Genomic DNA, 27,544 nt, shown 5'->3' on the forward strand with positions numbered 1-27,544 from the left:
AATGCATTCCCTACATCATTGCTTGGTAAATCGAGCCAGGTGTGCGGGCGTGTGTAAATAACATAAGAAATAAAATTCTTTTATCATTATTAATTACGTCAATACTCAAGCCCTGAGCTCAAGTTGTAGATGGAAACGCATGGTATTTAGTTCTAAGGGCATGTGATATATGATTTTAGAACTAAATAACATGCATCTCCATCGGATGATGACAATTTGATGAGGACGCATGGTTTTCCGAGTGATTTATTATTTTGTAGTCTGATATTATACCAGTCCACATTATCTAAAAATCTGAAAAAAATACAGCGTATTGTACTCATAAATGATTTATTTTTGATGTAAACTCTAGAGTGGTATCAAAATTACAAGTGCGACTAAAATGAAATACATTTTTGAGAATTCTTAAAAAAAACATGAAGATTTCCCATAGTTTCTAAAATATTCCTGATTTTTCTCAATTTTACTGCTCAAGAGGTTTTTGAAAAATTTAAATAAAATGAAAATCAGAAGATCCACCCTAACTCCACCAATATGGCAGTTAAAGGGGGTAAAATTTTGGGAAAATCATCCCCAATATAAACCCTTCCAAACAGCATATATCAATTTTTTTCTGTTTGGGGGAGTTTTTATATGCAATTCCGGCTACACCCTTTGTGAAAATCGTTCAAACCATCGCTAAGAAAAGTGATTGTGATCCATTTGGGAGAATAGGGACACTATTTCCGGTGCATCCGGAATCGGAAACCGGGAACGAGGATAGCCGGAATCGGTTTGTTTTGCCGTCTAATGATAATAACTATCAAATGGAGTAGTTTTGAGGTCAGTTTAGACATTTTTTACGTGTTTTGTTTCGCCCTTTTTAGGTAAAGGTATCAAATTTTTAACACACTTTACCCTATAACTCCGGAACCAGAAGTCGAAACCAAATGAAGTTCACAAGTTTTGTAAAGGACCATAAGACCATTCAATTGAATCTAAGTATGTAAAAATCGGTTACTTCATCTCTGAAAAAACTTAGTACACTTATTTTCATTCTTTTGCACGTTTTACGTCTTAACTCTAGAACCGGAAGTAGGATCCAAACAAAATTCAGCAATTTTGTATGGGACCGTAAGACCTTTCATTTGAATCTAAGTTTGTGAAAATCGGTTAAGCCTTCTCCGAGCAAAGTTGGTGTACTTATTTCGATTTTTTTGTACATTTTACTCCGTATTTTTGGAGCCGGAAGCCAAACAATGTTCAGATATTTTGTATGGGACCACAAAACTTTTCATCTTCGAGAAAAGCTACACAGAAAAAAAATTATGAATTTTACAGGTGACAGAACTCTACAAACGATACAATTCACATCTACTTAATTTTTCAAATGACGCAATATTCCACTCGCACACAATTTTACTTGCTCCGAGTATAATTTGCACTCGGCTACCAAGTGCCGCTGTATGGATTTATATTTATCATTTAATCAATGAACAGATATGAGCTCTGCGGTTCAGTCGAGTAATCGATCTGCAATGCGATCTAATGTATCTCGGTTCAAGTTGCGCTGCTGCTATCGATCTTTTGTTTTTAATTTCATTCGAATTCAAGACATGTAATTTTCAAATCACACAATTTTGCTTGTTCTTGAATATAAATTTGTATGAAATACGACGCTCTATTTATGTGCATCTTATAAGAAGTAAAATCACAAGATTTTTTCGAACTGTGTAGTGCAAAAAAACATACACACTTCTGGTTTTTATATTTCGTAAAAACCCCTTATAATGGGGATATTTTTGAAACAGTTTTGATGTGTAGGTACCAAAAAACGATGTTTGAGGTCGATCCAATATCCATGATGACGACTTCCGGTCTTTTGATATTCCTTTGAAATTTTCATTACATGGATAGTTTCTAAACGGATTTGAAGAGCAGATTCTGGAAATCTGTTTGAGGTCGTTTCGAAATTCAAGATAGCGATTTCCGGTTCATTGTGAGGGTTTTCAAGGAATTTCGATAAACCGGAAGTCGCCATCTTGAGTTTCGGAACGACCTCTAACATCGTTTTGCCTTTCTCATATAGAAAGTTTAGTCAATCACTGTGAAACACGACTCGTGTTTCCGAGGCCATTCCACTCAAATAATCGAGTACGCAAAATGTCTGTATGTGAGTATGTGTGTGTATGTATGTGTGTGTATATGTGTGTTAGTATGTATATGTATGTATGTAACATTTTTTGGCACTTACTTTTCTTGGAAATGGTTGAACCGATTTTTATGATCTTAGATTCAAATGAAAGATCTAGTAACTCACTACAAAATTCCTGAATCCGACTTCCGGTTCCGCAATTACAAGGTGATATGTGCCAAAAAATGAAAACTTTCAACTAACTTGGCTGAACCGATTCTCACAAACTTAGATACAAATGAAAGGTAAAATAGTCCCATACAAAGATTCTGAATTTTATTTTGTTCCGATTTTCGAATTACAGGGTGATCAGTGAAAAAATATTATTTCAATTTTTTTCAATTTCAAGTTTTCAACAAACTTAAGATCAAATGAAAGGTCTCATGGTCCCATACAAAACATCCAAATTTCATTTGGTTCCGGAATTATAAGGTAAAGTGTGTTAAAAATTTGATACCGTCAATTGAAGCGGCGAAACAAAACACGTAAAAAATTACAAACTCTCCTCGAAACTATTCCAATCAATAGACAACCAAACAAACCGATTACGACTATGCTGTTTCTCGGTTTCCGATTCCGGAAGCATCGGAAATAAAACGTCAAATAATTTCTAAGCTTGCTTCAAAACTATTCCAATCGGTAGCCATTGTCAGTAGATGCCCAAACATTAATTTGGCATTCCTTGTTCCCGGTTTTTGATTAACGATAGAAGATTGTAGCCATAGACTGGATCCCAACCACTTTTCTCGAACCAACTTCGATTATACCGGTTGCCGGATTCCGGTATCGGAAGTACCTGCAATAGTAGAACTCATTTCGTTTCCTCAGAGATGGCCTAACCGACCTGAGTACTGTTTCACTCTGTAGGTTATACTAGTTTATGCACGGAACGACCGAAATTAGCTCTGCGCCTAATTCGTATTACTGTTTTTGAATTAGTTGATTTTAACAACAAAATTTCCAAAGTAACTATAAAATTAGTTAAAATTGAGAATTTACTTTGCTGAAAAAACTCTTATTTTTAGAGAATGTGTTTAGTTGGTGAATATCCTGGGCACAAACCAGCAATATTTCAATCCAACACGAAATTCTCATTGACAACTAATTTTGTTATTAAAATCAGAAAAAAATTTTTCTATTTACCTATCACCATCATTACTGAAGAACAGCACAAAGAAAACAAAATTGAAATGGGTATTATTAACAAGTTTATTAGCCAAAAACTTATGAGAAGTGTCAAAGCAATACAATCCATTAAAAAGCTAAAAAGGACAGTCTTATTGAAACTGCTTGAAAATTGTTTTGATGTTTTTCGCATGTGTTCGATATATCTTTATTTAAATTTCTAAACCGATATGTAAAAATGTCGTAAACTGTTAGTGGAAAGTGTATTTATTCAGAATTTGTGCGCACTTGAAGCGATTCTGCGTAATAATGTTTTTACGCGGAACAGTGAAGTGAATTTCGAATGTTTCACTCTAATTGTGATGAAGTTTTTTTGTATCTTCAAACCTTCCGAGCTGCGCCGTCCGGTGTACTACTTGTATTCGGTTTTTGTTTTCCGAGTGCTCAAAGTTTTCAGTGAGAATGAAGAAAAAAGTGATTTAGAAAAAAAAATTCAAAAAGATGTTTATGTTTCGTTTATGTCTTTTTCTCCAATACAACATCGTATTTATACCTGCCAATATAGAAAAGACAACCGCGCCTGAAATTTTTTCGGCAGTAGTGTGCCATCTAGTGGCTAGTAGTCATTACGGTGTTAGCGTTTCGGTGACAGGGCGCCATATAGCTGTAGATTGCAGAAGCCAATTCAACCATTCATATTGGTTGAAAACAACATTTTATTTCTTTAATTCAACCAAAAAATTAGTTGAATGGAAATGAAATGTGCTTTAGCTAAGAAATGACAGCACGTTTAGTTTGTGAATTCAACTAAAAAAATAGTCATTTCAACAATTATTTTATTATTATTAAGGGAATGAGAATAAAAAATCTAAATTAGCAAAAGTAAGATTTTTTTAGTTGTCTCAAAAAATAACTAACTAAAATCAGCAAATCAACTAAATTTTTCGCGAAAATGCTGATTTCGGTCGTTCCGTGTGTACAATCCTTTTTGTTTTTCTAGAATCGAAGAAAATTATTTTGATGAGCACCACACATTTATATATGAGAATGTGACAGCTATTTGATCTTCGAATTAAGCTTAAGCCGAGCCTAAGCTAGTTCAAATTGGCTCAGCCATCTCAGAGTGAACTGCATTGAGTGCAGATGGCAGAACCGATTTCCAAAAAGCTTAGATTTCAACAAAAGGTCTTATGGCCCCATAGCCTGCTATCGAATTTCATTTTTCTCCGACTTCCGGTTCCGGAGTTACAGGGTAATATGTGAAAATTAGAGAAAAAATGTGCACTCAATTTTCTCGGAAACGGCTTAACCGATTTTCTTGAACTAAGATTCAAATGAAAGGTCTTATTGTTTCCTACAAATTTCTAGAGCATTTTATTCGGATTCGACTTCTGTTTCTGTTCCGTAAGCACCGAAAAAAGTGAAGAAAAACTCCAAAAATAGAACTCACTTCGATTTCTCAGCGATGCTTGAAACGTTTTTCACAAATCTTGATTTAAATTGAAGCTCATATTGTCTTAAAAGCTACTATGAAATTTCATCTGGATCCGACTTCCGGATCCGCAATTACAGGGCAATGAGGATCGAAGCTTTCAAACTGGCATATTGAATGACAATACAATACCGTGTTACGTGGAAGAAGAATACACAAAACGAACGATGCGTGCTTTGTTCTATTTCGTACACGCTATAAAGAAAACGAAACGGTTACGGATGTCTGCTTCTTGTGTGAGTTAATGGTAAAAGACGGTGCTGCGGTTGATTAAAACTGTTCCAATTTGTAGGTCATATTTGTTGGTAGCAAACGAACCAACTTCGGCTATTCCGTTCATCTGAATCCGGTTTCGGAAGAATTTGAAATAGTGAATAAAAACTGCAAAAAGAATCCTACACACTTTTCTTCAAGATGACCAAATCGATTTTTACAAACTTATAGGTTACTCTCAGCTGGAGGATACATTTATGAAATAGAAAAAATGTCTTGAAAATCTTTCGTTCCTCACTTAACAATCGGGAAAAGGGTGCTTGCGATATAATCATTATGTCGAGCTAAATCTTCTGGTGCTTCAATATCGATTCAGATCAAAAACTAAAAGAAAATGTCTATATTGAATTAGTAGCGTAGATTTCTTTCTCAAACTTGCAATCGTTAAAAATCCCTACCGGATTCAATCGCCATAACCGTAAAAAAATACCGAAAACATTTTGCATACTAATTGCCCCACATGCCGCCGGCAGGTCCGAAGATAACAACGGCATTGAGTGAAGGTCTCTGTCAAGGTGAAGCAAGACGTGATGCACCAAACCGTACACACACACAAACACAAAGTCACAGTGGAAAGTGTTGCAGCGTGGAAACCGGTTGCGCGTTACCGTGGAGAAAGGTAGACCAGAAAAGTAGTAGCTGGCACACAATTATCGGAACGAGGAAACCGCTTCATCCTACGTTCGCTGGCTCACGTCAACCATCAGCCATCATCGCGGCCAGCCCCGGCCCGTTTGTTGTTGAGTTTAGTTGAGTTGAGTGAGTTTTGTGCCAACAGGTGGCACACGTCGCGATTCGTCACGCAGGTCTCAGCTGATGCTACACTGTCGCTGTCCTGCTCTGTTGACTATCCGGCGTGATGACCGTGATTCAGCGGTGCGGTGCGACGTACGTCAGCGGCTGGATGCGACTGCAGTTCGGAATGGTAAATATACGGTCACGATAATGAAGCATGCACCGAAGGCGAAGAAAGCGCTACTGCGCGACTAGATAAGTGGCTAGGGTGCTTGATTTGATAGAGAGAGTGGTTCATGCTTAGTCGAGCACTTGAACCTAACATTAATCAGAAAACTGTGATCGTAACTGCGAAATCGATCCGGGCGGGTGGTACGAAGAATTTGCCACCACCCTATCGCGGTGTGCAGTCAGCCGTTTTTTTTTTGAAGGTCAATACTCCGTGAATGTTTTTGTTTGCTCAGCCGGTTTATCGCCCCAGATAGCATTCGTTTGCCTGCGAATAACGCTGGCGTCATTCGCTACCTATTAGCGGCTTTGCACAAAGACTGCAAACACTTCATCATCAAAACAAATATCAAGCAGCCAATAGAAAAAAAGTGGAACGGACGCCAACAAAGTAAGCAAAAAATCAGTTATAGAAATCGGTGGGTATTTCACGGCGCAGAAAAGAAAAACAAACACTAATTATGACTCTATCGGACAATGACCTGCGCCTGCATGACGTCTCCCTTTTTTCCAGTCGTGACACACTCTCTCTCTCGCTCTCTCTTTCCCGACTTCGGTTGGTTTTAATTTTTGAATGTGCAAATTACAAGTTGGATGTTTGTGTGGTGTTTTTTTTTTATACAAACTTTAAAGCAAATCCGGTGATGAGTCAATGTGATCATGTGCCGCTTTGTTCGTCGGTGGCCTTTGCCTTCGAATCAGTTTTTGTTCTCGTGTTTTTCTCTAACCTGGGGGTACTGACGATAAGGGAGCAAATAAAGAATACGTTTTAAGTCTAGTTACGCAACAGGACGCGGTGTTATCTGTTTTTCTTTCCCATTTCGTATGACCTGTTGATCCGAATTATAAATATAAACTTTAATGCGACTGAGTAGTCATTCTGTCATTCTGATAGCGCTGTTATCAATCGTTTTGTGCTTAAATTCGGCAACGAAATTAATTAATACAAACAATTTTCGACCGCTCACTCGCTAATCAGTCATACTTCAGCAGTCAATTTTTATTACTTTGAACCCTGGATTTTTTGTTTGTGCTGAATGTTGTTATGAAGTACATGAATTTTAAATAGCGATCAAGTTTGTTTATTTTGGTGAATTTATATTATTATTATAAAAAAAAACCGGGGAAAATAACATTGACATTCGTTTTTTGAGCAATTTCTCTATTATACTCGAATTGAAGTACAAGGACCAGAGAGAATGTCTAAATAATGTAACATTGACTTCTTCCCGGGCTCTGGAAATCCAGTGGTTGTAGATAATAGAAAACTCCATTACAATGCCGCTCTTAAAAATTATACAAAACAGTATCACCGATGGATCGCCAATAATATTGAAATTTCCAATTCAACTGTTTCTTGTGTTATAAAAAATCTTCACGGAGCGTCTGAGGAAGTGACCCATTAAACAGTAAAATGACGTAACGGCTTAAGAACCGTGCAAACATGTAAATTGAAGATGTTTCTAAAAAGCACCCTGGATTAGCGGTTCAAAGCATGGGTCACTGGTCTTACAAGCCTGTTGTCATACGTTCGAGCCCCACCCTGGAAGTTGTTTTAGTGTCAATACTATGCAATGGTTCTGTACGCTATGAATGGGCTGCGAAGTCTATTAAAACAGAAGATCAAAAATCCGGTTGTTCCGGAGGATGTTCGATGAAAGAGATTATTGACATTTACAAAGAAGTTCCGGATCAGGTATGCAATTTGTGGATGTGATGAAATAAGCGCTCCCTTTATCACTTTCGGAACAATTAACGGTGTGATTTACACGGAAGAGTGAAGCCCTAAGAAGCGTCTCTTGCCATTCATATGAAAGTTCAAAGGATCAACTCTGTTTTAGCTGGATCTTGCATCTCGCCACTACTTCGCTCTAAATTTTGCTCGATTGAAAAATTCTGGGCAATTATGAAACCGATGCTTCGAAAAAAGTACCAAAACTATCAAACCATAGTGGGAAAACCGAGCCTAATCCACCTAGCACAGTGATGTGATACCTTTTTCTTATCAATCCGCATGTGTTTTTTGCATGAATATTCTTCGGTATGTTTAGCTTTCATGAAATTATTTTGAAGATCGTCGTTTCAAATGACAGTATGAAATTTCAATCACTCATTACCCTGTTTTTTATCATTCTGGTGAGGATTTTGGTTATTATTTATGGTACTTCCAATAAATTACATTTCTTTTGTAGAATTTGGCCGTTACGTTTTAACACAGACTTCACAGACGATTCTTAGCGTACAGAATCATCGTATAACCGTATAACTAGTATAACCGACAAAATGAAACTATTCTCAAATAGCTTAGGCCATTTCTGAGGAAACGAAGTGAGTTCCACTATATCCGGTACTTTCGGAACCAGTACAATCGAAGTCAGCCCATCTGGCTATCAACTAACATGACCTTGTTTATTTGCTTGTTTTTGAAACTTGCCCTCCAACAGGCATAAAACCTCCTCATCTTTTACATCAACAGATTACAACCATCCAAATGACACATTTTTCTTCATTTAGAGGTTAGCCAAATTTTGTGCTAGGGCACATAACCGTTTTCATTATTTTTACGTTTCGTCTTTGACTCATCAGTGCAGAGCAGTTCAAATTGAACTACTTAGTGCTAAACTCGGCAGTTCAATTTGAACCGGTAAGCAGACGTAAAGTTTCTGCTATTTACAGAACACTTTTTGTTTTGCAACGGAGTGTAATTTGAACTGCTCTGCACTCAAATCAAAGACGAAACGTAAAAATAATGAAAACGGTTATGTGCCCTAGCACAAAATTTGGCTAACCCCTAAATGACCAAACCTGCATCGGCCAGAATTAGTCGAAAACATGTTTTTGTTCGGCACGGCAGAAAAGACATTGCACTCCGTTGCAAAACAAAAAGTGTTCTGTAAATAGCAGAAACTTTACGTCTGCTTAGCGGTTCAAATTGAACTGCCGAGTTTAGCACTAAGTAGTTCAATTTGAACTGCTCTGCACTGATGAGTCAAAGACGAAACGTAAAAATAATGACATTTTTCTTATACTTGATTCAATATTATCAATACTAATTAGACTAAATTTATATTAATACTGATTACACTGAAACTAACTAAATCTAATTAAACAGCAATATGAGGAACAGTTTCTTGATAACATTACGTCAAAAATACTGAAACAGTGATTGAACACGCGATACATGCTAGTAAAAGGTTCGTTGAATCCGTTTTTAATTATTGAAATTCAGAAGATTTCATCCGATTTTGGAAAACGATGATGTGAAATTTTGTCACATCCGAACAAAATTCCGAGCTTTTTTATGAGATGCCTTTCATTTTGAACCTAAGTTCGTGAAAATCAATCAATCCATCTCTGAGAAAATTGAGTGAGCTCCATTTTGGATGAGCATGAACTTAGCAAGGCATCTCTCGACGATGAAAACGCAAATAGGTAAAAGATTTGTTGCTACTTTGTTGCTAACTAGTTACGGTAATTTTGAATTTGTTGCTCAACTTTTTTAATTTTTTTGAGTACTTCGCTAAGCTCATTTGAAGTTAGCGAAGCCCCTCTCCCGAATATGCTTCAAAACAAATCGAAGCTCAGTAAATATTTTGTTACTAATTAGTTACGGTAATTTTGAATTTGTTGCTCAATTTATTTATTTTTGTCGTGAATACGACTTACTTTACTATGGGGTGCCTTTTCAAAATTTACCCTCTGAGAGAGTGATAAGTTTTTGATAGTGAATATCTATTGTTGTATCTAACGAATCAACACAATTTTTGCTACATGCCATCGGGAATATGATCACAATTTTATGATAAAATATTCAGTTGTGTGACATAATCTCAAATAGTTCAAAATTAAACTTTTCTGAAATGTTTGGTATAAACGAGTATCAACGAGGATAATTCATAACTCGCGTTTGCCTTTCTCTTATTTTTAAAGTTCACAGTTCAGTGATCTGTAGAAGGATTTATATAATCTAACTACCAATAGAATCGAAATTTTTCAACTTAAGCGTGTATAGAAAAAGCATTGAAGTATTTCAATAGTACACTATTGAAAAACCTGTCTCATTTGACCCATGTCAACACCAGCCAATCAGAACGCGTTCTGAGGAAGAGAACGAAATATCAGCTGCTGTACAACAAATCGTTCGAGAAAAATGTTCCGAAAAGTGATGAATATCGTAGTGAGTTTCTTTTTTTGGTCCTTCTGAATGCTAGAAACGAATCCCTACAGCATATTGATATTTTCTTTCAATAAATTATGCAAAACCGAAATGAAATAATCGACAATAAAATTCTGTATGCGGTAGGACCGCCCATTAGTGAAAAAGATACAAACGAAATCACGTACAAAGAAAGCTCTTAACAAAAATTGGATCAGTTTGGATTCTATCGCCACTGCGAGCCGATGTATTTTGTGTCGTTTGCAAAGCTAGTTTCGCTTCCGACAAGAGCGATTACGTCACAGCTGCCAGTCATTTGCATTGATGAAAAAACAACGGTGGAGAGCATTACACAAAATCAGCCGTTCTAATAGCTCAAAACTATTAGGATTTGTTGTTCGCAAATCGAAGGTCAATATCCTCAGTTTAGTGCAAATCTAGAACAGTTTGGTTAGATTTTTGCACATTTTGCTGTGTGAAATTCACAGTAATCTAGATCAAGTGAAGCCTTATTTGTTTTTGCGAAAAATGTGGAAAAGGGGAATGCTTGCATAATTCATACAGTTGATCAACTAATTGATATTCGGAAGTGTTAAGGAACATGTCAGTTGTTTTCGTATTCACGACATCCAGTTATGTCTCTGACATTACCCACCCGCCTTTTTTGACTACTTTACTAAATTCATATAAAGTTACTGTAACTAACTAGCAACAAATTATTCAATGGGTTTCGATTTGAATTTTTGTTTAAAACTTGAACGAAAAAAGTATTTAAAAAAAACACGAAGCATTGGTAGTTTGGGCCTGTTCTAAAAACCGAGAGTTTTAATCTCGCGCTCCAGAAAAATCAGGAAAAACCCGGTAAATTGAAATCTGCAATCGACTTGCCATCCTGTATATGATTTCATACCTAGAAAACCGGCTCATCAAATTTAAATAATACAACCTTCCTGATGGAAAGCTTGTGTTATTTTAATTTGAAATATGTTGTTGACACAGTTGATTGTAATTATTACATTATTGGAAACCATTTGATTGATGGCATTCAATATCCCGGTCCTGGTATTATATTACGATACGGAACTAGACCTTCTTTTTGACAGATTTGGCAGCCCATTCTCAGTGTCTGGGATTTGTTGCATTATAGGGGTTACAATTCTACCGATAATCGCAATCCATCAAGGTCGTCGTTTGCAAAAAGTTGGATCGACTAAAAAAACTTCCAAAGCACTCACCCAGCAAGCACGCAAAATTAAATTCAATTCTGGAATCGACCAGCTGTCTTCGCTCCGTGGAACACAAGCTCCATCTGCCGGTGTATGATTAAACCGCACCGTGTTGTTTACACTGCTAATGGAATAATTCGCTCTAATTGGTACCTCTCATTTTGCTTTCGATTCCCGCATTACCGAAGCAAACAAGCGCTCGCTCTGCGATCATCCGCCGCGTTACCTTTCAAATCCGGGTGTAAAACCGGAGGAAGCCCCGAGTCATTATTAGAAGCCAGGTATAGTGGGGAGGGGTGGAAGGGAGCCAGAGAATACAAAAAACAACAACAACAACCGTCACTATCATATTTCCCGCTTTATATCGTCTCATTTTCCAGCAGCTCTCTCTACACCGGGTCGCTATTAATTGCGCTTTCGTCTCTCCTCGTTTATTTGCAGCACCCACCAGCTACAAAGGTCTCCTGCTGCGGTCCGAAGTCCTGTACCGGTTGCAGCACTACCAGAGCGCACTGGCCGATGCCGACAACGCCCTGAAAAGCCGTCCCACATCGCACAAGGTCAGTATCTATGTATATCGGAATGCGGAATAGTGCGTGGTGTGGTGAAGGGGTCAACCACAAAGAAGGGGATTCCTTCCGCACGAAGTGTCTCTAGTTGGTGTCTGCACCAACCATTCGCAGGGATGAACTAATCTTTGGTTAAAAAAAACAAACACTCAAAACTTACATTTTGAAATACTTGATTATTAATTCTGTTTAGAGATGAGAGAAATGATAAAAAAAACATCGTTTCCCCGCCATCTAGGTTGATACAACCCTGCGGTGGTGTCGTTTTGCTACCGCTCAAGGTTCTTTAGGTCCCATGCATAAATATTCTAATTGCCCTCGGGCAATTTTCTCCGTAACCGTCGTCTCCGTTGTCGTTAGAAAAACACACACCGGCAATCGTATCGAAATTAATGTACCGTTCGCGTTAGCGGGTATCTGTGTCTATTGCAACCAATTTCCGTCATTTCTGATGTGAGGTTTACGTAATGAGCCGTTATCCGGTGCAGGAACAAGGTCTCACCGGAGAGATGATTAATATTCAACTCTTGTTTCGTAGCCTCGAACGGATAACTGACAATTGAGGTAGTAAAGATGCTGTTAAGGGGGATTAACGATTTGCCATTGGAAATCGGTGAAGCCGACAACTGCATTCTGCCGGTAAATCATGCTTTTGAGTTTAACAAGGTTTATGATTCATGAACGAATGGAATTCTCAAATAGGTTCTTTGATCCTTGAAATCGAATATTGTGGGCAAAGTCGTACACAATTAGCTGATCAGTTGATATCGTTTCGTCGCACATTTGATCGCATGAATCGTTCTGAATTTCCCTAATTGTTAGTTACATTACGATATTTGTTATAATAATAGTAAGCATTTTAGTTGCTCTCAAGAAAATGTTTGTCCAACGACGAGCCATCAGAGAAGAATTAATTTACTTCACTTGTATTCCATCTGGCACAACTTTTTCCATACTAGCGCTTGCAGCGACGAAAGTTTTACCACTAAAACACGTGGAATTCCAAAACTAATCCCTATCAAAATGTTTCATAACATTTTTATTGTTTTTGAAACGTCCACAAGACTCAATTTTATTCTTCGCTTGACGTTCGTTGGGTTCGATGTAGAACATATCTTTATTTTACTATAAAGGAAGTACGGATTTAAATTTCATCACAAGCAATATTCGGCAAAGTTCACATATTTAACCGATCATCTCCAAACTTTCAACTTCTTCCATATTCGCTTGAATTTCTGTTATATAACCAGATGCACGAACCACGTTTGGACCAACATTTTTGTTTGAGCGAAAATAAGCGATTTTGTTCCGTTTCCGAAGCGCCTACTTCACGATGGCCCATGGCCTTTGACACGAAGTTGACCTCATTAGCCAAAACATTTTTCGAGCACGAGGCTAAATCCGGCCGGAAAAGTGTAGGACCATTATGTGACCTTAGCAGGGTAAATAAAGCTTGCTTCAGATAGAATTGGAACAAAGACAATTGCCTGTATTTCAGTTATTTATTATTGAATTCTAGATCTTTTTTTATACAAATGTAGCGTTTTCTTCATACTTTCAAGAAAAAATACGGATAAAATTATTCGTCACGGTTTCGAAGGAATTCTCGATTTTTTCCTGTAACACGGCTCATTAGGCGGCGCGCACCTTCTTCGTCCATCGTTTTAGCTACTCAGGTCGTCATCTGATTGATGTCTTTGACAACCTTTCCCTTTGCCTTGAGTCTCCTCTTCATGATTGCCCAGTATTTCTCAATAGGGCGGAACTGGGGGCAGTTGAGTGGGTTAAGGTTTTTCGGAACAAACTGGACCCCTTTCTCTGCATACCATTCTTGAACGACTTTGCTGTAATGATAGCTTGTCAAATCTGGCCAAAACATTACGGGATGGTCGTGGGATCGAATGAACGGCTAAATTCGTTTTTGGAGACACTCTTTTTGGTATACTTTCGATGTTATTGTCTTATTTGCAACGAAAACTTTCTTTTTTTTGCCACAGCTGCAAATTCCCTGCCAAATCATAAATTTTCTTGCAAATTTGTCGACAAAAAAAATTTAAATTTGGCTGGAACATCCCCCCGAGCCGTTGCCAAGTAAAATGTTTGACCTGGGATTTGCCGAAGTCAGCCTTGACATAGGTTTCATCGTCCATCAGAAGACACCCGTCGAACTTGATTAGCACCTGGTCATATACATAGTTTCCGAGCACGAATTTTGACCACACTATTCGGTTTTAATGGTCCGATTTGGCTATTTGCTAGCTCGATACGACTTGATTCCTTCCCGGAGTCGAGTTCTCCTCCCGGTACTATGGGCGGCACCGAATTTTCTGGCCAAATCACGGTCCGACAGATTAGGACTCCTCTTAATCGTCTTCAAAATCTTACCAAGCAGTTTCCGGTCGACAGTTCCACTCCGGCGATTGGCTTTAGGCTTCCGAATCGACGTCAAAGTTTCCTTATACCGTTTGATAACGCGCCATACGGTATTTCTGGGCAATATCAGCTGTTTAGCTAGCCTAGATGCAGACCACAATGGATTTTCCAAATAACTGTGCACATTTTTTCCCTTCTTTCCGCTTCCATGTTGATTGTTTACAAAGTACAGTCGATTTGCGGAATGTCAAAAATCATACGTGAAGCTGACAATATTCCTGACACGTGGACGCCAAGAACTTCCAAATGCGTCCACCAGGAGCGCCACAATATGAGCAAAAGTTTGTTCCATTTCTAAATGAAGCAAGCTTTAGAGGCATTTCTTTAAGTATACGTGTTATTTGATCGTACCGGGTGTTGCAAATGGGGCTACCCCGTTTGACATAAGGTCGTTTGGCATAATGCCGCTTAGCATAAATCCATTTGGCATAACAGTCATTTGGCATAACATTCATTTGACATAAAGTTTACAAAGTCGGTTGGCATAATAGATAAACATTAATAATAGGGGAAGATGTTCGGTTGTCATTTCGTTTGTTCCTAGAAATGCACAAGGCGTCGAGATCTGGTGTTTTCCTGAATATTTTTTTAGGTCAACTCTCTGACATATTTCTGACTCTGAAAATTTCGATATTTTAAAAAAAAATTATTTTTCGAGATTGCACCAGATCTCGTCATTTCATGCATTTCTAAGACATATGATATCAAAAAAATATTCTCGGTTTCGGTCGATTTTTTTTCAAACAAGTTTTTGTCGAGATAACACCAGATCTCGATATATCATGAATTTTTGAAGACATTTGTAAACAAAAAAAATTCTATAGTTTTGCGTTTTTTTTTACGCAGATTTCCGGTTTTAAACTTTTATTTTACGCGTATTTCCAAAGTTGCACGATTATTTTTTTGCGCGGTTGTTTTTATATGAACAACTTTTTCTAAAGCGGGAGAACAAGTTTGCCGAGAGATTAGTTTCAATTTTCGTTCAAAGCATTTCATCCAGGATGGCTAGGCCATTTTTGCGTTTTCTCTCGTGTCTTCGAATCGGTTTTCAGTTTTCTGATTGTATTGTCACAAATCACAAAAACATAGGGACAAAATACAAAACAAATAAACAATCATTTCGAAATTCTCACTTACCAATTTCTACATTTTTTCTAACGATTTTTGAAATTAACACGGTTTAGTTTTGCACAGTTTTTAACATTGCACGTAACATCCATGTAAAAAAGGCGGGTGGATAATGTCAGAGACATAACTGGAGAACGTGTATACAAATAGAACTGACATACTTCTTTCTCACCTTCGAATATCAAGAATCGTTCGTATTAGTTGATTGAATGTGTGAATTTTGCAACTTTTTCTGCTTCGCTGCCAGAATTGAATATCTTTACTAAAGTACGACTTATTGACGACAAACAAATTATACCACACAATTCACTCTGAAGAAATGAGAGTATAGCAGTACAACAAACACAACATTATAGTTGATTTTTATTGTAGATTATTATACTCAGTGGAGGAAAGCTCCGTATAACAGTTCGGCTGAAAAGTTCGTATCGTTTAATAGAAACACACATTTTTTTTGCCAAAATTCGTTTTTATTATTCAACATAATTGCCATCAGAGGCGATACAGCGATTATAGCGATCTTCCAACTTTTCGATACCATTTTTGTAGTACGATTTGTCCTTTGCCTCAAAATAGGCCTCAGTTTCAGCGATTACCTCTTCATTGCTTCTAAATTTTTTACCAGCGAGCATTCTCTTGAGGTCTGAGAACAGGAAAAAGTCACTGGTGGCCAAATCTAAAGAATACGGTGGATTAGGGAGCAATTCAACAGCTCCAAACACTGCTCAGAATCATCAATTCGTTGTTGTTTTTGATCGATTGTAATCTCACGCGGCACCCATTTTGCACAAAGCTTTCTCATATCCAAATATTCGTGAATAATATGTCCAACACGTTTCTTTGATATCTTTAGGGTGTCAGCTATCTCGATCAACTTCACTTTATGGTCATTGAAAATCATTTTGTGGATTTTTTCACGTTTTCAGCGGTAACAGCCTCTTTTGGACGTCCACTGCGTTCATCGTCTTCGGTGCTCATATGACCAGTACGAAATTTTGCAAACCACTTACGAATTGTTGCTTCGCCCGGTGCAGAGTCTGGATAACAATCATCAAGCCATTTTTTGGTATCGGCGGCACTTTTTTTCATCAAAAAGTAGTGTTTCATCAACACACGAAATTCCTTTTTTTTCCATTTTTTTCACAATAACAAAAGTAGCTTCACTCAAAATGCAATATCTCACAAACTAATAATCAGAGCTGTCAAATTTATACACGTATCTTTTGAAGGTTGGTACTAACTGAAAATGGTATGGATTTAATTCTAGTGGCGCCCTGTCATAGAAACTATACGAACTTTTCAGCCGATCTTTAGTTCTGCGTAAATATTTTAATGGTTCTAAAAATAACCATTTTTTTTAATTCATGCGATGTTTACAACTGTTGGGTGCTTTATGTCTCCATTTATTTATCTACATCAGCATCTGAATTCTCCACATTCGGGAACTGGTACTGAATTAAAGAATCAAATTCGGAACCTGGGGCTAGTTCTAAATTCAGTAACAAAATTCTGGTTTCGGAATCCAGATCAAGATCTCAGCTCATGAATTTTGTTATAGAATTCTGGAACTGAGCTCTAGGTTCCGAGTTTAATTCTAGAACTGAATGCTGAACGTAAATTCCGAACCTAAATCAAGGAACTGAATTCAGTTCCATAGCCCAAGCTCCAAATAAATTTCCAGCATGCAGGTTCTAAATTTTGGAAATGCATTTAGGAATTAAAATCTGAACCTGAATTCATAAATTCAGAAGTCTGTTCCAGAATTGTGGTTCGATTTTAAAATTTGTTCCAAAATCCAGATTTAAAACTCATCTTGAATTTTGTTCCTGAATTCTAAAGATAAGTTCCAGAATCACAATTCTGGAAACGAATTCCACACCAAAATGAGGACACTAAATTCAGCTCCAAAATCCAGTCAAGAAAACCAGTTCCAAAAATCTAGTTCCAGAATCTAGAATTAGGTTTCAGTTTCAGAGTCTTAGTTTTACCTTTCGGACCTGTATTCTGGAACTAAATTCTGACACTAAATTCTAAACTATAAATTAAGTTCAGACTTCAGGTAGACCAGAATCCAGATTCTGAACTCAGTTTCGAAAGTCAATTTTAAAATTTAGTTGCAAAATGGTCTGTTTCTGCGGCTTCTATTTGAAGGCGACTGCTCGGCACGACGTCCGAAAAGCATATGAAAGCGCAACCTAAACGTTTTTAATGGTATCCCGGGTAGGTGTAAATAGCAAACAAAGGTCAGAATAATAACAAATTTTACCATCATATCTTGGCTTGATGTCTCTGTGTTGTCAGAGCGATTCTTGATATTTTCGTGATATTTCATCAAGGGATCAAGACATTGTACAATATCTGTTCAACATCAAAATTAGTTATAATATCTTATTTCATTATTAATGAGCTATTTCAATTTCATTAAGTAAATTGACCCAGTAGTTTTATCTTCAAATAAAATACCGTTTAATGAACTGCATCAGAATCTTGGTTTGATATTACAATGACAGAATTTTTTATTTTGTTGCTATTTTCTCATGCAGGCTTTGTTGTGATTTTTGATATTTCAACTCTTATTTCAAACTAAATAATGTTAATTTCTACCATTGAGATGTTTGATTTTAATGACAGAATTTGGTATTGGTTTGCAAATCACTTCTACCCGGGATTGGCTGAACGAGAAAATCACGTCCAGTTCCGCCTACCGCACAAGAAGAAATGATCTTTTATCGAACATGGTTTACCATTTATACTCGTTCAGTTGAACATCGGGACATCGGAATTGAGACTACCTCAAAACTGTCGTCTGAGTGCGAACAAGGCAAGCAAGCGTGATGAGTTTTCCTTCATGTTTCCAACTGTTTGTGAAAACTTAATATTTGAGTTATCTATGGTTATCTTTCACAGTTGAAAATTTAATCATAAATTGCTGATCATATTTCTGATCGAAAGAAGAAAGAATTATGGTGATGCGTTTTGTAAATCTCGAGATATTCACGATTAAGTTCTACCCATTCTTCTACAAGACGCATTTTGAAAAGGTGCACCATAGTAAAGTAAGACGTATTCATGTCAAAAAAAGTGTACCGTAAAAATTTTTACCATTTTCATTTTAGCTTCACGAATCCTTACTATTCTTTAAGTATTTGCAATAATTGGGGGTTTGTTTAGAAGAATGTGAAGAAAATGTTTCAGGCAATAGTTCCAAGATTACCCGATCAACAAGAGATAACAAAATTGTATCTGAGCTTGTTTCGTTTTTTCTATCTAAATTAGTCATAATCTTGGCCTCGTTAATAGTTAAAATAACAAAAATTATAACTCAATCTAACCTAGGTGATAACAGAATTGTTACAAACCTTGATATGTAAATATCAATAATATATCTAAATTTGTTACAAATTTAGTACGACTTTGCAGCTGTTATTATCCATTTTTTGGGGGGAAAGGCTATATCGTGCAAATCTAAAAATAGATTTCGCGAAGTAAGATGAAATTTCATACCTTTAGACGATTTGATTTGCGATAAAAAAAACATGAGCGACTGATTTCGAACCGGGAAGTTTTGAGTTGCCAACATACACTACGATTGCATCAGAGCAGAGAACTAACTGACGTTGGGAGGATATATTGGCATCATATAATAACTAGTGTAAGTCCATATTGCTACAAAAATAATCTATCGCTCTCCACCTCTTTCGTCGTTTTCTTCAAACCGGCATAGAAATGACAAAGGGGCTATTTTAGAACTATGAGCAAGCTTTTTTTTGGTACTGAAGAATAGTTATAAATGAACGGATATGATTAAATTCAGTGAAACAAAACTACCTTATAGAATCTGAGGAAATTACCAAGAGGGCCGACTTTCAATTCAAATCAGTTCGCTCGTTCAATTGAAGTAGTGAATCGTCTGTACGTGTATGTGTGTCGATTGATATTTGATTAAAATGTGCACTTAATTTTCTCGAAGATGGCTGAATCGATTTTCGTAAATTTAGATTAGAATAAAAATTCGTTTGAAAGACAGTGAAAAATCAGAAGAAGAGTATATAACATCGATTCGTATAGCAAGTTTTCATGATTGATGATCAACCAATTGTCTATTAACGTCACATTAGTTTGCGATATCCGCAGCCAGAAGCCCCGCAAGTATTGTTCAAAAACCATCAAAATTGAACTTTCATTCCAGTTTGATTGTTTGATATCTATGACCTAACCAACTCATTTCGATTTTACTGATTTTTGATCCAAAAATTAGAACTACGTAAAAAATCATCAGATCAACATAGTATAAAGTACAGCAAGAACTAAACATAAATCGATACGAATTTTTCAAGATTTTGTTTTCTCTATTTTTAGTACATCCGGGGTCCGTTAAACTAAAGTCGCTATTTTCAATCTGCAACTAAATTGACAGCTGTCTAGTAACCCCATGTACACTAAGACAATTGGCAGATGATGGCGTGGTTTCAGTTACTGGACCCAAAGCTATTGATCTGCATAAACCATTGCAAGATACCTTAGATAACTTGTCCGATTGGGCTGTTCATCTTGGTATCGAATTCTCTGCGGAGAAAACAGAGTTAGTCGTCTTTTCAAGAAAGCATGATCCCGCGCAGCTTCAGCTTCATATGATGGGAAGAATGATCCAACAGGTTTTAACTTTTAAATACCTCGGGGTGTGGTTCGATTCCAAATGCACGTGGGGAGGACACATTAGGTTTCTGATAACAAAATGCCAACAAAGAGTAAATTTTCTTCGAACAATAACAGGATCTTGGTGGGGTGCTCATCCGGAAGATCTAATAAAATTGTATCAGACAACGATACTTTCAGTGATGGAATATGGATGCGTTTGCTTTCGTTCCGCTGCAAACTCTCATATTATCAAACTGGAGCGAATTCAGTATCGTTGTTTGCGAATTGCTTTAGGGTGCATGCATTCGACACATACAATGAGTCTTGAAGTTCTGGCGGGAGTTCTTCCATTAAAAGATCGATTTTGGGAGCTTTCATCACGCCTGCTAATAAGATGTGAGGTGCTGAATCCCATGGTAATTAATAATTTCGAACGACTAGTCGAGCTTCGATCTCAAACAAAATTCATGACAGTATATTTTAACCATATGTCACAGGAAATCAACCCTTCAAGATATATTCCTATCCGTGTCAGCCTCCTAAATGTCCCTGACTCAACTTTATTTTTCGATACATCCATGCAGCGCGAAGTGCGTGGAATCCCGGATCATCTACGTTCGACGGAAATCCCAAAAATATTTTCAAGTAAGTTCAGGCATATTGACTCTGAGAAAATGTTTTACACGGACGGATCGCGAATTGAAGAAGCGACAGGGTTTGGTATGTTCAACAATAATGTTTCGGCCTCATTTAGGCTTCAAGAACCTGCATCTGTTTATATAGCAGAGCTAGCAGCAGTTCATTATAGTTTGAGTGTAATCGTCACATTAATTCCAAACCATTATTTCCTCTTCACAGATAGTCTGAGTGCAATTGAAGCCATTCGCTCAAACATGACTGGCAAGACTGAACCGTTTTTCCTGGGCAAAATAAAACAGTGCCTGAACGACATATTGAACAATAATTATCTAATCACTATAGTCTGGGTCCCGGCTCATTGCTCCATTCCTGGCAATGAAAGAGCCGATATTTTAGCCAAACGTGGTGCTATTAAGGGTGAAATTTATGAGAGACCAATTGCTTTCAACGAATTCTATAGCTCGTCTCGCCAAAGAACACTTGCCAGCTGGCAAGCTTCTTGGGATAAAGATGATCTGGGTCGGTGGATGCACTCAATTATTCCGAAAATATCGACAAAGGCATGGTTCAGGGGACTGGATGTGAGTAGAGATTTCATTCGTGTGATGTCCAGACTCATGTCCAATCACTACACGTTAGATGCACATCTCCTTCGAATTGGGCTCTCCGAGACTAATCATTGTGCTTGTGGCGAAGGTTATCGAGATATTGATCATGTCGTTTGGACATGCGTGGAGTATCGTGATGTCAGATCTCAACTAATAAATTCTTTGCGTACCCAAGGTAGACTATCCAATATCCCAGTTCGAGACATTCTTGCTTGTCGTGACCTTTCATACATGAAACTTATTTATCATTTCATAAAGAAAACTGGAGTTTCAATTTAATAAAGGCCCCTTTCAAGACTTAGTTCTGATCCCAGCTGCGTCCATGAGTTCAACCAATAGCTAAATTAGAATAAAAATAATGTAATGATACAAACAAACTCGAAACAGTTTATGAAATTATTAACAAAATGTCTGAAAATAACAGCTTATTTTATAATTTATAGAAGTTAATCGTTTGGTTCAAATAATATTTCCGAGTAGATTTCATAATTAATGACGAGTTACCTAAGATGATATTTAAGTAATAAGAGAATATGTTTTAATAAATGCAAAACGTTGTGACTATGTTAGAATTAAATTAGGATAAGAATATTATGTAAAAGTGATGCTACGGCGAAGAAAAACTTATGTAAACTGCCTTAAGAAATAAACGTATTTATGAAAAAAAAAATCTGCAACTAAAAGACCTATAAATCGAGAAGTATTGAGCTGAGTTTAGATTTTGTTTTTGAGCCCAGTTTAGATTTTGTGTTCCGTTTATTACAGCGTCACTTTTGAAATTTTTAACACTTATCACTCTGTGTTTTCGGAGAAAAAAAAATTGACCAATAATTTAAGAATTTAAGCATTCATTTTACTCCAAGTTTGTGAAAATCATCTTTTAGGAAACATTGCGGATTCAATAAACTGAGTCGAATGCTATATCACTATTTCCAATATTTATTAGTCGAGTTTTAAAACTTTTGCCTTACTTCTCTTTGTTCATAAGAGAAAAAGCGCAAAATCCTCTTGAAAAATATTTATTTTCAATTTAAAATTAATATTTGAATAAAAACTTTACACAATTTAAGTAGGAATTACTTAGGAACGTTCTCAAATTTAAAATTTAGGCTGTCATTTCAAAATCAAATATCAACTTATTGTTTTCAAAAGCATCTTCAGGTATGTGAAATTGGAAAAAAAATGTTTGTTACTGCTCTTTATTGAAGCATAGCATTTTTCGGGTTGAAAGTCAAAAACATGATCGACAAAAGTGTTTGAACTCTTTTTTTTTCATTTCTCTAGTATGGTTTTACCTGAAATGTAACGGTCCTTAATATAATATCTGGACTTGCTATAATCTTAATAAAATCTGAATGTTTGCTTCTGATTTGGAATCATATTTATAACATAATGAGTTATAAATATCAAGATCACATATTATTTTGATAGAATCCTGTTATGCTCTGTTGATCGGGTAGGTTTACAAAAAATATCGAAAATAAAGCATGAATTGTTTTATACTCAGCTTGCCGTTTTCCATACGGGAATGATAAGCGAATATGGGCAGTAAAATAGCTCCATACACATACCACTTCACATACCGAATTATGAGCCTTGCATCAAGAGAAGAGCTATTTGAAACGACTAGTGTTTGGAGATCAAATATCAAAGATAGAATGGGGAAGAAATGACGTTTTAAATTCTAGATTCCAGATATGGATGGAAAAGAGCATTAAGAATGAAACATATTCTGTCAAGAAACCACTTTTCACACTTGCCAATCACCATTTTGCATACAATAAAGATAAAATAATCGGTAAAGTTTTCACCCGATAAGAAACTCTCCTTCATAAACATAACTTATATAACGATTTAAAAAAAAACAGTGTGCAGTCCCTGGAAACACGATTTGATACAGACTTGGCAAATTGACGTTCATTTAGATCACCGTCTAATTACAACTTCTTTGTGTTTATTTCAAGAATCTAGTCGAGAACTGCTACATTCGCTCCGATTTATCATCACATAAGGGCGGGGTGTAATGGTACGTAAAACCAATCAGTAATTACATTCTGGTCGTGGGGAAACAATCAATCATTCGGTGGCCGTCCCCGAAGGTTGTGACCACCTTTTCCGTTTGCGAAAGCACAAAAAGGGCAATAATTTATCAACCAATTAGATGAATACTTACACACACATGGCAACAAAACCTTTCTCACGCTACTCGACATTTCGACAATTTATGTTTATTCGACCGCAGAATCTAGTTCAGTGGTTCCAACTTCCCACTCTACTCCGCAAGTCAAGGTGTTGTGATTTGCTTTACGGATTCATTAATCTCAGCACGAACCGCCTCCCGCCCGCCTGGGGTAATCCGTCTTCGTGCGAATGTGGTGCCAAACTTCCCGCCGTTCCAGCTGGAAGGTTGGTGGTGACTCAGAGCAGATGTTTTTGTTCGGGACGAGACGCAGGGTAGGAACCGGTATTTTCTATGAACAACGAAAAGGTTTGGTTGGAAAAACTCAACCACTATCAACCGGCGAAGCCAATGCGTGAAAGGTACAAATGTGTCATGTGTCATTTCAGACTACACGTTGCAAATTAGTTGTGGCGTTAATTGTGACTGACTGTGTGACAACATCGGTTAGCAGAAACGGATGTCGGAACGATTCAGCCCGTTTTGCTGAATCGCACCGGGAACACATGTGTTCTTGGGTTGCGTTCCTTTGGTGTACACGAAATTGCGGTCGAGTGCTAGGTGCAGGACACCTAAGTCAAAGCGTTTCTGTTTATGGCTTATTTGTGTTTATCTGAAGTTGATATTCATGTGAACGGAACGGAATGGTTACCATTCCAAGTACATTATTTATTGTTGTTTTTTTTTAATATATACAATCCAATACATGATAGGGCTTGTTAGTTGCCTATAGAATGGAATTAGAACAACCTGATATTTTGGTCTGGTAGCAAGTTTAAAGATAAGTTTACTACATTCTGTTTTTCTAATGAACGGAAAATAAACATCATATTGGCTAGATAATGTTTATTGTCAAAAATCAAGTAATGGTAATCCATGATGTAAGCTTATTATAACTGAAGCCAGTTTTGAAAAGATATTACAGATATTACGCTTCGGTGCAATTTGTTAAAATGTTTATATTTGATTCAAATCGAGGTCAAGATTTGATCACCTCTAGAAGTAAAACAATTCGTTCCAATTCGACTTCTCAATATAGCAGAAACAAAGACTCACTGATTATTCCAAGAAGCTGTTAGCCCGGAATTCTGTTCTGGAAATGTTATAACCTTTCTCGGAAACGAAAAAGAATTTCATTTGAGCTCCAAATAGTTTTCATGGAAATTTTTCAGCATACAGAATGGCAAATGATCGAGAAAACTGGGAAAATCGGGAATTTGGTTTCTCCGGAAAAAACCGGAAAAACGACGGGAATTTTATTTGCAAAATCGGGAGACATATTACACCCAAACCTCCGTTCACGTAAAAAAAATTTACGTTACCTCTTTTTACGTAACTCTTTTTTCGAACAAAGTCCCAAATAACGTATAATTTTTTACGAATAAAATTCCAAATAACGTAAACCTTCTCGGCTGCTCGGCCATCCATGGAAGTTGTCATCAATGTCCACTTCCCTTTCTGAGTAGCCTAGATAGCCGTGTAGTGTCGGTAGCGGTTTCCCAACTGGCTAAGAATAACGCTGCGGTCTACCTGTTCCAGTGGTATAAGTCCACCAAACAGGTAAGCCGTGTAGCATCCGGTGGAATTATTTTCTACCAAGAATTGATCCACTGGTTTCCTGTTCTATGTCGTAAAAGGCCACAAAAATTGGAACTCCTAAGTCAAGGTGTATTTCCGTGCCGAGGACTAAATGGCTGCAGGAGGTTAAACAATGCAGTCGTGAACGGAATATATTGGGTTTTTCCTTTACTGGAAACACGCAATACTTAGCAATCGACTTCTTTGTTCATCGCTTCGGCAAGCATAGATTAGAAAGCTAAGTGTCTGTGGGTGTCCTCAAGGTGGTGTACTATCCCCACTTTTATGGAACCTAGTCGCTGATGATTTGTTAGGAAAACTAAATAACCTTGTATTTCCGAATTATGGATACCACTCTCTTTGATTTAATGCAGCAAGCCCTGCGATCTGCTCAACAATGGTGTTGTCAGGTTAGATAATCTGTAAATCCGGGCAAAACATCAATGGTGCTTTCCACTCATCGTAGGATAATCACAGGAGCTCGTCCGTTACAGTTCTTCGGTTTAGAGGTCACTGTGGTCGATCAAGTTAAATACGTGGGTGTTATTCTTGATTCAAATTCTTGATTTAATCCTGAAGTCAATGTGAGCAGACCATCATATTGACTTCAGGATTAAAAGAGCTTGCATGGCTTTTTTAGGATTAAAAGAGCTTGCATGGCTTTTGGAAAATCATGGGGACTCAAACCCAGATACATTCATTGGATCTACACAACTATTGTTAGACCAATTTTAGCATATGGATGTCTTGAATGGTGGCAGAAAGGAGAAGTCGCGACAGTTCAGTCAAAGTTAAATCATCTCCAAAGGATGGTCCTAATGGCGATGACAGGAGCATTCACGACAACTCCTACTGCTGCTCTAGAGGCGCTACTGTGCATTAAACCACTACATGTGTTCCTAAAACAAGAAGCATCATCTTGTGCATACCGTCTTAAGGTTACAGGGCTTTGGAACAGTAACCCTTTAAAATATGCTACTAGCCACACTCGCTTGTGGTCTCAAATGGTTACGTGGGATGAGTATTTACTCGCTCCTAGTGACCCAACTCTCACATGCAGTTTTCCTTTCAAAACATTCAATGTAAGCTATCCTCTTCGTGAGGAATGGTTGTCTGGTTATTTGGAACAACAACTTGATGAACACATAGTTAGTTATACGGACGGTTCTCTGTTGAATGGTCGTGCTGGTACTGGTGTCTACTGTTGTGAAATGAGGCTGGAGCAGTTTCATTCACTTGGTAGATACTGTACTGTGTTCCAAGCAGAAATCTACGCGACTCTGTGTGGAATACAATTGGCATTTCAGCAGAGGATCTGTGGTAAACGAATTTATTTTTGTTCCGACAGTCAGGCAGCCTTAAAAGTACTCAGTTCGAATGACTCACGGTCGAATCTAGTGATCGCATGTCGAACTCAAATTGAAGACCTTAGCATTTCAAATGCTGTTTACTTCTTATGGGTACCCGGCCATTCTGGTATTACTGGAAATGAATGGGCTGATGAGTTGGCTAGAGCTGGTGCAACGAATGATTTCGTTGGTCCTGAACCAGCTTTACCACTTTCAACTAGTTGGATAAAGCACAAGATACGTTCTTGGGCTGCATCCAAACATGCCAGCTACTGGCGCAGCTTGCAAACTTGCGCTCAGACAAAAGCATTTCTACCAGATTTAAATCTGAAAATGTCAAAGTGTCTACTGCATTTTTCCAAGCATCATTGCAGTATTCTGGTCAGAGCTCTGACTGGACATTGCAAACTCAATTATCACATGGCTACTATTCAACGTGCTGAGTATTATTCGTGTGATTTGTGTGAATGCGATTACGGTATTTCATATCATCTGATATGTAACTCTCCCGCATTGACGCAACTACGTACCCGGGTTTTTGGTTCTCCACACATGGTTGAGTCTGTGTATGCGGAGCTACAATTAAAGGATATTCTCTCTTTTCTCACCCAATGTGGTAAAGAGCTATAGTCAGAAGGGTTCATCGTTCTTCCTGAAGTGAATGAATCCCTGCTGTATTCACCTTAAATAGGGTTTAGCAGATTGTTTGGTATCCTTTAGGGGGTACCGAATTTACTTCTGCTCGTACATACTGCGAATCGTTCTGCATTCTTCCGGGAGTGCAGAATGGTGTCGCTTTTGTAAGATCTCTAAATCCTCTCGGGGGTTGGAGGTTTTATTAACAGCAGACTGTTCGGGACCTCGTAGAGGATCAGAATTTACTTCTGCTTCCACTAAATGTGATCCCCAGCAGATTGTTCAGCATCCCTTAGGGGTGCAGAATTTACTCCTGCTTTTATGTGTTTTTGTGTCGTGAATTTTTCCCATCCTCCTAGTCCAACCCTTTCAATCCTTC

At 37.4% G+C, this 27,544-nt stretch overlaps 1 protein-coding gene across 5 annotated transcripts in view; it reads left to right on the forward strand.

Moving 5' to 3' along the window:
• The window catches only part of LOC131438979 (uncharacterized), a 208,403-nt gene that overhangs the window by 165,742 nt on the left and 15,117 nt on the right, over nt 1-27,544 (forward strand). For all 5 annotated transcript variants that reach the window (XM_058609428.1, XM_058609430.1, XM_058609432.1 and 2 more), the window contains exon 3: nt 11,850-11,968. In XM_058609428.1, coding sequence (XP_058465411.1) covers nt 11,850-11,968 — 119 coding nt within the window. The remainder of the gene's footprint in view (nt 1-11,849; nt 11,969-27,544) is intronic.

The sequence above is a fragment of the Malaya genurostris genome, chromosome 3, assembly GCF_030247185.1.
Source record: "Malaya genurostris strain Urasoe2022 chromosome 3, Malgen_1.1, whole genome shotgun sequence".
In the NCBI taxonomy this organism is placed as follows: Eukaryota; Metazoa; Arthropoda; class Insecta; order Diptera; family Culicidae; genus Malaya; species Malaya genurostris.